The 12,797-nt window shown below is 33.7% G+C and overlaps 1 protein-coding gene across 2 annotated transcripts; it reads left to right on the forward strand.

The window, feature by feature from the left end:
• Positions 1–2,785: 2,785 nt before the first annotated feature.
• LOC120421161 (phosphorylated adapter RNA export protein) lies at positions 2,786–10,870 on the forward strand. Of its 2 annotated transcripts, none has more exons than XM_039584353.2 (7): positions 2,786–3,206; positions 3,740–4,431; positions 4,579–4,688; positions 9,742–9,833; positions 9,895–10,159; positions 10,217–10,318; positions 10,385–10,870. In XM_039584353.2, exons 1-7 carry the CDS (start codon positions 3,129–3,131, stop codon positions 10,576–10,578), a joined length of 1,533 nt encoding a protein of 510 aa, XP_039440287.1. In that variant the 5' UTR covers positions 2,786–3,128; the 3' UTR covers positions 10,579–10,870. The 2 variants fall into 2 exon arrangements, with proteins under 2 accessions (XP_039440287.1, XP_039440288.1); XM_039584354.2 differs by having other exon boundaries at positions 2,787–3,206; positions 4,591–4,688.
• The last annotated feature ends 1,927 nt before the right edge of the window (positions 10,871–12,797 follow it).

Raw genomic sequence — 12,797 nt, forward strand, 5'->3', positions numbered from 1 at the left:
ATCAACGATGATAAAAGAAGGACTTATGAAAAATAAAATATCAAATAAAAGGCTCCGACAAACACGTTGCAGAGTAACCGTGAGGAACCGCTACTCACAATCGAATCAAAAAATTCAAAAACGCGCGCTAATGTTCTATCCTAAATGTCAGCGCGTCTCTCGATAAACGATTCTATAGAAATGAGTTTTTCTACAGGTACAGTTGACAAACTAACGAAACGACAGCAAAATGATCAAAAACGCGTATAAATAATTATTTAAGAATGACCCTATAACGATTATTTTCAATGAGATATGATTTGGATTTATCGACCGGTTCTGGAGATTTTACGCGGTTTTAAATATTTATTGGGCTGAAAAAAGAACAGAAAAACTCATTCACACTCTCATACACACATATACTAATTTACATTTTTAGACTTCAACATTATAGTGAGAAAGATTTTTAAATTAGACTTGAAATTATTTTTGAAAGGCATCAATATAATGAAAACAGCCTGTACTGCAAAAATAATAAATAACAAAGTACCCTAAATTGGGTAGAATGTCCAGCAAAGGAGAAAATCGACTGACGAAAAAATAAATTCTCACTCGCAAATGGTTTTTACTCTTACACTCATGATTCATTCTTCATTCTTCAACACACACACATGCTTGAGATGTCATCAAGGAACGAGCTCACCGGGGTCTTGAAGACTGAAGACTGCTCCGTCGCCGCAGCATCGAAATCAGGTGCAACTCGACCACACCGCCCGACGACTGCAGCACCGCACAAATCCGTTTGCGTCGGCCTTACTGCTCCGTGTATTCAACATCCGACCTACTGACAGCCGCTCCTCTCACATGTTGCCTCAATCAGTTTCACAATATTCACAATATATATTTCCTCTGGGGCACGAACAAATCCACTGCACAAGTTTTAACGCTCACAACACCCATCCTCCTTCCCCTACCCACCACGCACCCTTACATATTTTAAAAACTAATGAATTTAAAAACTTTTTCAATTTGAAATGTTTTCTTATTTTAATTTTTAAGTTATCTTTTAATTTAAATTTTAAAATTATCAATTTTTAAATTGTTCTTTTTTTGTTTTTTTTATTGATTTAAAATTGATTTTTAAATTGATTATTAAATTTGTTTTAAAACTGTTTTCCAATTGATATTTATTTATTTTTAAATTGATTTTTAAATAGATTTTTGAATTGAATTTTAAATGGATTTTTAAATATATTTTAAATAGATTTCTAAATAGATTTTTAAAAAGAATTATAAATTAGTTTTTAAATTGATTTTTAAAATAGATTTTCAAAAAGCTTTTTAAAAAGATTTTTGAATAGAGATTCGATTGTTGAATAGATTTTTAAAAAGATTTTAATATTGATTTGATATTGATTTTGATATTGATTTTGATATTGATTTTGATATTGATTTTGATATTGATTTTGATATCGATATTGATTTTGTTATTGATTTTGATATTGATTTTGATATTGATTTTGATATTGATTTTGATATTGATTTTGATATTGATTTTGATATTGATTTTGATATTGATTTTGATATTGATTTTGATATTGATTTTGATATTGATTTTGATATTGATTTTGATATTGATTTTGATATTGATTTTGATATTGATTTTGATATTGATTTTGATATCGATATTGATTTTGATATTGATTTTGATATTAATTTTGACATTGATTTTGACATTGATTTTGATTTTGATTTTGATATTGATTTTGACATTGATTTTGATATTGATTTTGATATTGATTTTGATATTGATTTTGATATTGATTTAGATATTGATTTTGATATTGATTTTGATATTGATTTTTAAATTGATTTTTAAATTGATTTTTAAATTGATTTTTAAATTGATTTTTAAATTGATTTTTAAATTGATTTTTAAATTGATTTTTAAATTGATTTTTAAATTGATTTTTAAATTGATTTTCAAATAGATTTTCAAAATTATTAAAATGATTTCCAGACTTTTTTTTATTAGGTCTTACAAACATATGAAAGACAATAGCTTATAGGACCTTTACAAAGAACTCTTGATTTTTAAATTCATTTATAAATTATTTTCAAATTTATTTTTAAATTAATTATTAAATAGGTTTTTCCATGGTACAAATATTTTTAAAAGATGTATTTTAATAAAAAAAAATTAACTGATGATTGCAAAACAACTGGACCACACTATTTTTTTTTTTTTTTTTTTTTTTTGAATAGGTCCTATAAACATATGAAACACAATGGTTTATAGGAGCTATTCAAAAGAAAACTGTGGATTGTTTTATATCGAGATGTTTAAATTGACGCATGCCATTTCTTTCCATTTCTGCTGCGTACCGCTAAAATATTGTAAAATTTTCAGTTTATTTTCAATGAAATTGTATCATTTTAACATGTCTGGAGTTTTTTTTTTTTTTTTGAAAAGGGTCCAATAAACTAAATTTCCAGTTTTTGCTTTTTGGGTGAGTCAGGGGTATTAAAAAACACCCAAAAAGAAAAAAAATTAAATTTGGTTTATTGGACCTTTTCAAAAAAAAAAACTCCAGATGTCCGGATTTCGGCCGAAATTTGAAAGTACATAAATTAAAACTAAATTTTGGAAAAAAAAATGTTTCGCCCGAAGGTATGCAGCCCAAACATTCAAGCCCGTTGGGCACTCAAGATAAACAACGGCACAGCCCTACTCCTGTCACGCAATCCAACTGAAATTTAAGCAAGTTGCGTATCTCCATTTCAGCGTGCAACAAAAAGTGACAGATCTGAAAGGAGAAGGAAAGCGATTTTTAAAAAGTTGAACGTAGAACCAAACTTTGGTTTAAAATACTTTCTTTTTCACACTGGACACAATTTGAAAAAGTGCCGCGGTTCTGCCAGGTTCCTGAAAATGTGCATTCCCGTCTGAGTGCTCCCCTCTTTCCAAGTGGCCAACGTCGTGGTGGAGGAATCTGCCATCGTCGTCGACAGTGAGCCCACTTTTTTTCGTGGCAGCTCCTCCACAAGTCGAGGGAGCGAAAAAAAGGACCATAATTTAATCTTGGGGCGAATTGCAACGACGCGGATTTACGGAAGAGTGTGTGCCAGGACCAGACCGATTCTCAACCATGACGAGCATGGAGCACGAGGCAATCAAACTGGGGCCGGGCCACAACCCACAGGATCTGGAACTGGAGGAGGGCGAGGTGAGTCGGTCGGTCTTTTTGCGACAGGAGGGACAGTCGGGGACGCACGGCGGGTTGAAGGGAGGATTTTTGGGGAGAAAAGTTGGTTAAAATTGTTGGAGGAAAGTTAGGTTCTTGGAAGCTGATAATTTTGAACTGCGCAATAATTACGATCGATTTGGTTCATTTTTGTGATAAAGATAACATTTAATCGAAAGAGATATTTTTAACATGGATTCCAAATCTTGGGCCACCGTTCCCCCAATGCCGATGTCAATGACCGGTTTGCGGGAAACTGCGTTTCTGGTTGTGTGTCCCACTTTAAGGTGACATTCGCCAAAATCCGTTTCTCCGGAATCCCAGCTGGATATTTAGGAAAATCTTAATTTAAAATTTATTTTATTGTGATTAATTGGCCATTCTTGTCTTATTTTGGGATAAATGGAGGAAAAATTGGGATAAATGACAAAAATAGTAACTTACCTTTTAAAAAAAAACTATTTTAAATGAAAATTGAATTTTAATTTTTGTATTTTACCATAAATGAATTCCAGGTCAGCGACGAAAGCGACGACGGGTACACGCCACTGCAGCGGCCCGAGCTGGCAACGATCCCCCGGACGGAATTCGCCGGCGGAGCGAGTGTCAGCCAGGCCCGCAATCAGATGGACATTATCCTTTCGGACCAGGACGATCTGAACGACGACGATGACGTTCCAAGCTCGGACGATGACGACGACAGCGATCTGGAAGCCGGTGGCGCGTTCGGCAAACGGATGCGAACAAACAATGACCGCAAGCTGCGGATAAAACCTCCGCTGGAGAAGATTCCCCCGCCGAGGCAGGGCAACAGTCGCGGCGGCGTCGGCGGCGGCAGTGGCCTCTCCAGCAGCGTCCCCAACAAGTACAACGTCTGGACGGAGAGCTTGCAGGAGGACACGCTGATGGAGACGATGCGCGGGTGTGACGTGACGCTGAACGGCATGCGGAACCGGGACGTAGAGTCGTACGATTACAGCTTGAAGTACCGGATGAACGGGGGGAACGCCTATCACAGAGCGCTCAAGCGGCGCCAGTCCAACTCGGACGATTCGGACGGGTTCGGGGGCGGAAAGCGCTTCCGGTCGACGTCCTTCGGCGGAGTCAGCTGCGGCGTCATGCGGGAACAGCGCAAGAGTGCCAAGCTGCGGCTGGGCAAACGGAACAGCAGCGACGAAAGCCAGGACAGCTTCCAGAATGCACCGAGGTAACACAAACTACACCCATTCTTACACAATCTAGCGAACGCACTTTTTGCACACCATGTTTGGGATGAAGGGGTGAAGGGGCTTTCTAACACACGCACTTTAGGAACTAGCACCCGTAATTGACCACAGGCCCATTTACGCGTTAGATTTGCTTCCAGGCACATCCTAGATCTGAACGTGGCGGACGGCTGCACGTACGAGGTGTTTGCGGCGGAGCTGGCCCGCAAGCTGTGCGAGGAAAAGGACGATCTGATGTGTGAGTTGGTTTTTTAGATTTTCATGTTTTAATTTTTACAGGGCGGTCACTTTACTCCGAAATATTACCATTTTTAGTATACAAATAATTACCGTAAACCGGGGTGACTTTGATAGGATTTCAATTTGTTTTTAGAATATTTTCATACAGGTAAGGTTTTTCTCAAGATTATTATTTTTAAAACATGTACTGGGGTAGATTACACAAAGTCCATGTACTATTTCGGAAAAAAAGTTTTTTCAATAATGTTTAGAAAAAAAGTTAAGTTAAAAATTCTTAGTTTTAATTCCGGGGTGACTTTGATAGTCATAGTTTTTCTTGTTAAAATCATATTTAAGATGTTCAAATTTTATTTGTACGTTGAATGTACCATCACTAAAGAAGCTGATATAGTTTTTGAGAAAAAAATCAATGCTTATATTTAGTTAACTAAATGTATAAGCTTTTTAGCAAAAAACATATAAATTTCAGGTAAAATTGTTAAAAAGTCGGAATTTTGCCTGAAATTTGTTAAAACTAGTTTTGTTTATAAAATTATCGATTTATATAGCATTTTATACTGAATTCAAAGCACGAATCACAAGTTTTCACATTTGACATGAAATTTGTTCAACTAAAATTGCCTATAAATCTGGAGATTTTTTAAAATTGTGTTTCAAAAACACATATTATTTATTATTTACAAAGTTATTCAACCTTCTCCTAGTGGAAAATTGTCCAAAGAATCCGAAAATGCATTCCGTTTTCCGATTAAAAATCATGTTCATTGGGAAAATCATGACACTTTGAGAAGTTTAAAATAATGACTTTCATCAACATTTTCTTAACTATAGTTAACTAACTTTTTAAACTTGTAAAAATTTTATGAAAATTTCTTCTTGGGGTACTTTGAACACTTCTCTACCACGGTCAGTATGTTTCTAAACCATTCCTTACGTATTTTAATAGTACTCTTCATTTTGCGGAAAAATCGCAAACCTATCAAAGTCACCCCGGCTATCAAAGTCACCCCGTTTTACGGTACATAAAGCATGCTTTTAAGCTGAAATGTTTTAAATTTTATAACAGTTGTCCAATACACTTACCTCTAGAAAATTATAAATATTTAAATAAATTTATCTCAGTAAAGCAAACTGGCGCATAAAATTTGGCTTGCGATTTATCAAGATATTTATGTTGAAAAAATGATCTACATTCACCTAAAATACTTCATTTATGTACTTTAAATTTCGATCCTTAAGTTCACAAATGATTTTTCGAAAACGAAAATGTTTGTTTTTTCAAAGCTCTTAACCCTTTTAGGCCAGAATTTTATTTAATATTTTTTTAGTTAATTATGGGAAAATGATTCTTATGAACATACGAAAATTATAGTTTTAGAAATTTTGAATTTTGGATCATATATGACTTATCAGTCCTGAAAGGGTAAAAGTGCTAAAAACAATTTTCAGCAGCATTCAACAAAATTGAATTTTCTTCCGAAAATGTTTGTTTGTAATTCCTAAACATGAAACGTCGAAATAATCTTTAAGAAGTGGTTTTTTTTGACGATTTCATAAATACATTTATTCCTACACTCAGCTAGTTTTTAACATTAAAGTCACGTTAATAAAATAAACAACAACAACATTTTTAACATCTGCTACCGGCTCTGAATATTTAATTCCTATTGAGTTTTGAGTGATGTTTTATTAACCTTATTTATTGTTTATTTCATACTGAATACATTAAATTTTCAATCTTGTGAACCATATTCAAGCTTTTCTCGAAGATATAAATATTCGGATAAACTTTATTGGATATAACAGAACAGAACAGCCTTTGATTTTAGATAGATTTAACCCGTAGTAACCCTTTTTTTATAAATTTCAACATTCTTCAGGAAAAAATAAAAAGACCATAATTCAAAAATTAAAGCTCCAACATTCAAAATTAAATTCTAAAATTTCAAAACATTTTTCATATTTGTAGTTGTTTAACCAAAAATTTTAAAATTCTTATTTTGAATGTTAAAAAATTAAAAAAATCGTAGTTTCTATTTTTTTCAAAATCTGATGTTCAAAACTCAATTATTCAGGAATTTGAAAATTTAAAAATTTAAAAAATAAAAAGTAAAAATTGAAAAAATAATAAAAGGTAAAAAATACAAAAGGTTGAAAGTTGAAAACAATCAATGGAACAAAAACTTCTAAATTCATAAATTTTTAAATTCAAAATTTCTTTAATTCTTAAATTTTTAAATTCGTAAGAAATTTCTTAAATTCTTAAATTCTTAAATTCTTAAATTCTTAAATTCTTAAATTCTTAAATTCTTAAATTCTTAAATTCTTAAATTCTTAAATACTTAAATTCTTAAATTCTTAAATTCTTAAATTCTTAAATTCTTAAATTCTTAAATTCTTAAATTCTTAAATTCTTAAATTCTTAAATTCTTAAATTCTTAATTTCTTAAATTCTTAAATTCTTAAATTCTTAAATTCTTAAATTCTTAAATTCTTAAATTCTTAAATTCTTAAATTCTTAAATTCTTAAATTCTTAAATTCTTAAATTCTTAAATTCTTAAATTCTTAAATTCTTAAATTCTTAAATTCTTAAATTCTTAAATTCTTAAATTCTTAAATTCTTAAATTCTTAAATTCTTAAATTCTTAAATTCTTAAATTCTTAAATTCTTAAATTCTTAAATTCTTAAATTCTTAAATTCTTAAATTTTTAAATTCTTAAATTCTTAAATTCTTAAATTCTTAAATTCTTAAATTCTTAAATTCTTAAATTCTTAAATTCTTAAATTCTTAAATTCTTAAATTCTTAAATTCTTAAATTCTTAAATTCTTAAATTCTTAAATTATTAAATTCTTAAATTCTTAAATTCTTAAATTCTTAAATTCTTAAATTCTTAAATTCTTAAATTCTTAAATTCTTAAATTCTTAAATTCTTAAATTCTTAAATTCTTAAATTCTTAAATTCTTAAATTCTTAAATTCTTAAATTCTTAAATTCTTAAATTCTTAAATTCTTAAATTCTTAAATTCTTAAATTCTTAAATTTTTAAATTCTTAAATTCTTAAATTCTTAAATTCATAAATTCTTAAATTCTTAAATTCTTAAATTCTTAAATTCCTAAATTCTTAAATTCTTTAATGCCTAAACTCTTTAATTCCTAAATTCTTGAATTATTTAGGGGAAATATGTCCATTGTAAGCCTAATAAGCGGTCGTGTTTGTATGATGCTGGATAATCTGGAGTGTTCCTTGAAATTCACTAAAACCAAGTACACCAACGAGTAGAGCAACTTTTTGTGAACATTTCTGTTTATTTTCACTTTTATTAAAAGTTATGCTATTCCTTTTACAAGCATTTAAAAAAAATATTTCAAAAATGCATTCTAATCAGTCGAGTGCATTGGGCCACGCCCATTTTTCTATTTTCAGCTTAGTTCTTTTTTTCTTCCAGCGCTCTTTTAGGTCTGCTTAGTGCTGCCAAAATTGATGAAATTTATTTTAAGCGAACACTCACGAAAAGTAGCATTTATAGCGAAAGTTTCCTGGCAGCACTTGCTCACTCCAACAGGCGCTGCACCAGCATGTTGGTGGTGTTGGTGGCCACCCTTTGTTCTTTATTTGCCTTCGCTTCTCGCTCGGTTTTCTTCAGCCTTCGTTTGGAATGGGTGGTCATAATTGAAACGTCAAAAGACTTAGCGCGTTTGTTTTTTTTTTTATGGCGCTTGCTAATTATTTACATGTTTCGGGATTATTTTTCAAGTGAGTGACTAACTAATGTGCAAAAGAACATGTTGCCGGTAGTTGGAAGCAATTTTATATCTTAAGCGCTTTGAAATCGTTAGCGCAAGTGAAAAGATATTGATGGCGACTTTCGTTGAGCAGTTAACCTCACATCTTGCTTGTGGATGTGTGTGCCACCAAAATGATGAGAAATGGTTTCGCAAAATAGAAATTATGATCAGAAGTGCATTAAATTTGATCTTTTTGGCCAGTAAATGGCATAAATTTGTGTGCTTACTCGAGGCGGTGCTGTTGCTGGTAAGTTTATAGCCTAAATATATTTCCCCTCATTCTTAAATAAATAGAATACCTGTGTCTGGGTGCAATGGCAAGTTTTGTCAAGTTTTTTCCCTCCACCGCCTGAAAAATTCAAACAATATTTATTTTCATAAATTAATTGATTTGAATTGAATTTTTGATTGTGTATTTCTAATACTCTCAGTTTTTTTTTTTTTTCAAATCATGCTTGAAACTAGATTCTTTTTTTTTAATTATTATTTTTTGTAGCGTTTCAAGACAGTGGGCCCTTCTTAGGGTTCTGATACAAACTATACTTTTCTATAATTTCGCTGCCGGTCAGCGGGTTTTGGATAGGAATCTCTCTCCCGCCCCCAGAAACTATAAGTTTTAAACATTTCATGTAAAATTGCAATGAATTGCATACGATTAAAAGTGAACAAATTATGAACATTTATTTTTAAATTATAAAAATAAGTAAAAATTAATACATTTTCAAAAAAAAACTCAGTTTTCCAGTTTATAATGTTTATAGCTTAACAAGACATGAAATTATGAAAAACGTAAGAAAAAATCAAATTAAATTAGTTGAATCAAAAGCAAAGCAATCCACTTTAACGACCCCGGGTCTTTTGTGGGCTCTGTTGCAAGTTTATGCACATTTCTAGGCGTCCGAAGGTTATGTGTGGTGAGTCACCCAAAACCTCTTTAACGCAAATGGACCGACGTTTTACTTCCCCATCCGATAGAAGGCGATGGGGAATCAATTAAAGTTCAATTCAAATTAACCCTATGAAATTGTTATTTTCTAATTTTAAATCGCCTAAAAATAATAACAACAGAACTTGATTTAAAAAATCTTATTATTTTCGATTAATACCTTCAAAATTTTGCCCTTATATTTTTTATATAGAAATAAAATACTAAAATATTACATACAAAAGACGCGAATTTACATCAAGTTTTTAATGACCACCCACCCTGTTTGTTACACAGAAAGAGCTATCATCAAATATATTTTAACTATTTTCCAGTACGAGTCGTTAACGTCCTCGGCAAGGAGATACCAGCGAAGCTGTTCAAGGAAACGCAAAAGATCGAAGCCGACGGAGGAATGCTAATCATGGTAAGAGTGTCACTAGACTAAAATTTGGATAAAAAATCTTCAAGTTCCTCTTTTTTTGCAGAACGGAGCCCGTCGCCGAACGCCCGGCGGTGTCTTCCTCTTCCTCCTCAAGCACAACGAGGAGATCGACAAGGACGACAAGCGGTCCATCTTCCTCGAGGAGAAGAAGGCCGCCATCAAGGAGCGCAAGGTGTCCCAGGCCGTAAACCGCGGCCGTGCCGTCGAGGAGCTGAAGGCCACCCTAAAGGCGGCCGACAATGAGCTCCACACGCGCGGCGACCTGCTGCTGGTGGGCCACATGCTCAAGCCCGAGACGCACAGCACTCGTGAGTATTACTTCACTTTAGAATTGTAATCTTTAATCACTTGCGACTTGCTTTCAGTATCAAACCCACCTCCGTCACCGGTGGGCGACGAAAATCGCGAGGGTAGTCCAGATTTTCATCCCCAGAACGTGCACGTGAACGTGACGAGTCCGGAGAAACGTAAGCGAATCTTCCCATACAGTTTCCTAGAACATCACTAACTGTCTAAAATCTTCTCTCAAACAGCCCACGACGATCCGAAGGAGCAGCTTCACCACCACCACCACCACGATCCGGCGTCGATTCCGCAGAGCTCCTCACACCAGCAGCAGACCCCGAACCCAACGCCGCAGCAGCTTCAGCAGCCGGGACAGGCCCCTCTGGCGAGTTACGACGACGACTTTCTGGACATGACCTGCGACGATATGGATTTGTTTTAGCTGCTGGAGGGCGGTGAGTTTCGAACAAATCACAGTGTTTGTCTGTACAGAAGCGGCGGCGGAATCGGATTGAAGGTCGACGGTGCGTGGGTGGTGCGAAATTGTTGGGAGTGTTTGAGAGCGTGAGCGGGGTGTGAGCGTATGCGTGAGTATTTGCGTGCGGAATGTGTGCCAATAGTCGGAGCGAATCGCGAAAAGTGGGAAAAAGAAACACAATAACACACATACACACACACACGCAGTGCTTAGTTTGCAGAAAATACATTTAATTTTCTAATTCTGAACAAAATGAGCACCGAGGACGAGAGATTTGGTGGAACGGAAAAGAAAGCCCAAAAAGTTTATGGTAGGATTCAAGAACTCGAAACATAAAAAATGCTAAATTACTGTCAAATAGTATTAAAAAAAAAAGCTTTGTGTTTTTTATACTTCTGTTGAATAAGGTTCATCTCACTTTACGAACGGCAGAACAAAAGAGAGGTGTGATGTCGAGATTTTCTTCACCTTTTCTGGCTTATTTTCGCAACCACTGCTGCCCTTTTGCAAATTTTATTGACCTCCTTCATACCAAACTACTACAAACTTGAAATTAAAAAAAAAAAAAACAAAAAATATATTATTTAAATCCTAATCAAAAATCTGTAGGTAGATCGTAATTTCTCAACAAATGATGACTGCCGATCAAGAAAATCTCTAAAAAATTGTTTTTCATTTCACAAACTTATAAAATTTCTTGAATTTTGTAATTTTTTAAATCCCTTATTTTAAAATTTTGAGGTTTAACAAAAACCTTTTTTTTAACATAAAAACATTGTTATTAAATTTCGTTATTTATTTATTTCCTTTGAAAAAAGTTTTAAAAGTCTATCAATCTTTTTTTTATTAAATTTTTATAAACCCCTAAAAAATGCATTTCTGAAATATCTTAAATTTGAATTAAGTCCATTGCGAATTTTATTTCATAATTTTGCTCTAAGCCTCAATTCCAAGAACTAAAATATTTTTTAAAAAATCCAGCGATTTCAAAAAAATTTAAAAAAAATAATTTGAATATTTCACAATCCTCTAAAAAATATGAAATTTAAAAACATTTCGGCCTGTTTACATTTTTGAATGTCTTTGAATTTATTTAAAGTTTCTTCAATTTCTCATATTGCTAAAATTTTGTTATTTTTTAGGTTGATTAACTTTGATATTTTTTTCAATTTATTTTTTGTTAACTACTTAAATTTCGCATTTTTCATATATCATATTTAAAAAAAAGTAGGTTTAAAAAAAACCTAAGTTTACTAGTTGCGCTAGTGTAACTACTTTGTGCACCGTTTATGAGGACGTTTGCAAACTGCAACAAAAAACATTTTTTGCTAAAAAATTTCAAAAAAGGAGCGGCCGTGGCTGATTGGTTACGTTGTTCGCTTTGTAAGCGAATGGTTCTGGGTTCTAGTCTTATCTGCTCCCAACGAGAAAGTATAGGAAATAATAATCTTGAAACTCTGAACATGAACGAAAAATCAAAGCGCTCGAGTCGGGGTTGGATTCCCCGTCCTTTGGATTGGTAAGCAAATTGCTAACCACTGTACCATCGCGGCTTGGTGATCTATAACTGGATTTAGGAATACTGTTACTACCAACCAAATACGCGCTGGGTTTTTGTCCATTTGACAAGGGTTCGGAAGTTCTAAATAACGTTTGAATCCGATTGATGCAAACGTTCTTCAGGGCAAAAAAAAAAGCAATCTACTTTAACGACCCCCGGGTCTTTTGTGGTCTCTGTTGCAAGTTTCTGCTCATTTCTAGGCGTCCGAAGGTTATGTGTGGTGAGTCACTCAAAACCTCTTTTACGCTAATACCGACGTTTTACTTCCCCATCCGATAGAAGGCGTGGTCAGGCAAATCTCGTCTCGAAAAATGCCACCGGGTCTGTCTGGGATTGAACCCAGGCCATACTGGGGTTTGGAGGCTACCACGCTGACCACTAAACCACCGGACCCGGGGCAGGGCTTGTCGATAAAGCTGAAGTACCTCGCGCTCGGCTAGCCAGCGTAGAAATGGGTCACCGAAGCTCGGCAGAGCGAACACCTTCCAAATGCCTATGCGAGTTATTGGCATGTATAGAATGTAGATCTAAAAATACATGGAAACAACTCAATTTGTAAGAAGTGGCCGCGTGGTCCCGTTTGGTTGGGTGCACACACACACACACACAAAATATAAATTTC

Source organism: Culex pipiens, chromosome 2, assembly GCF_016801865.2.
Source record: "Culex pipiens pallens isolate TS chromosome 2, TS_CPP_V2, whole genome shotgun sequence".
Classification (NCBI taxonomy): domain Eukaryota; kingdom Metazoa; phylum Arthropoda; class Insecta; order Diptera; family Culicidae; genus Culex; species Culex pipiens.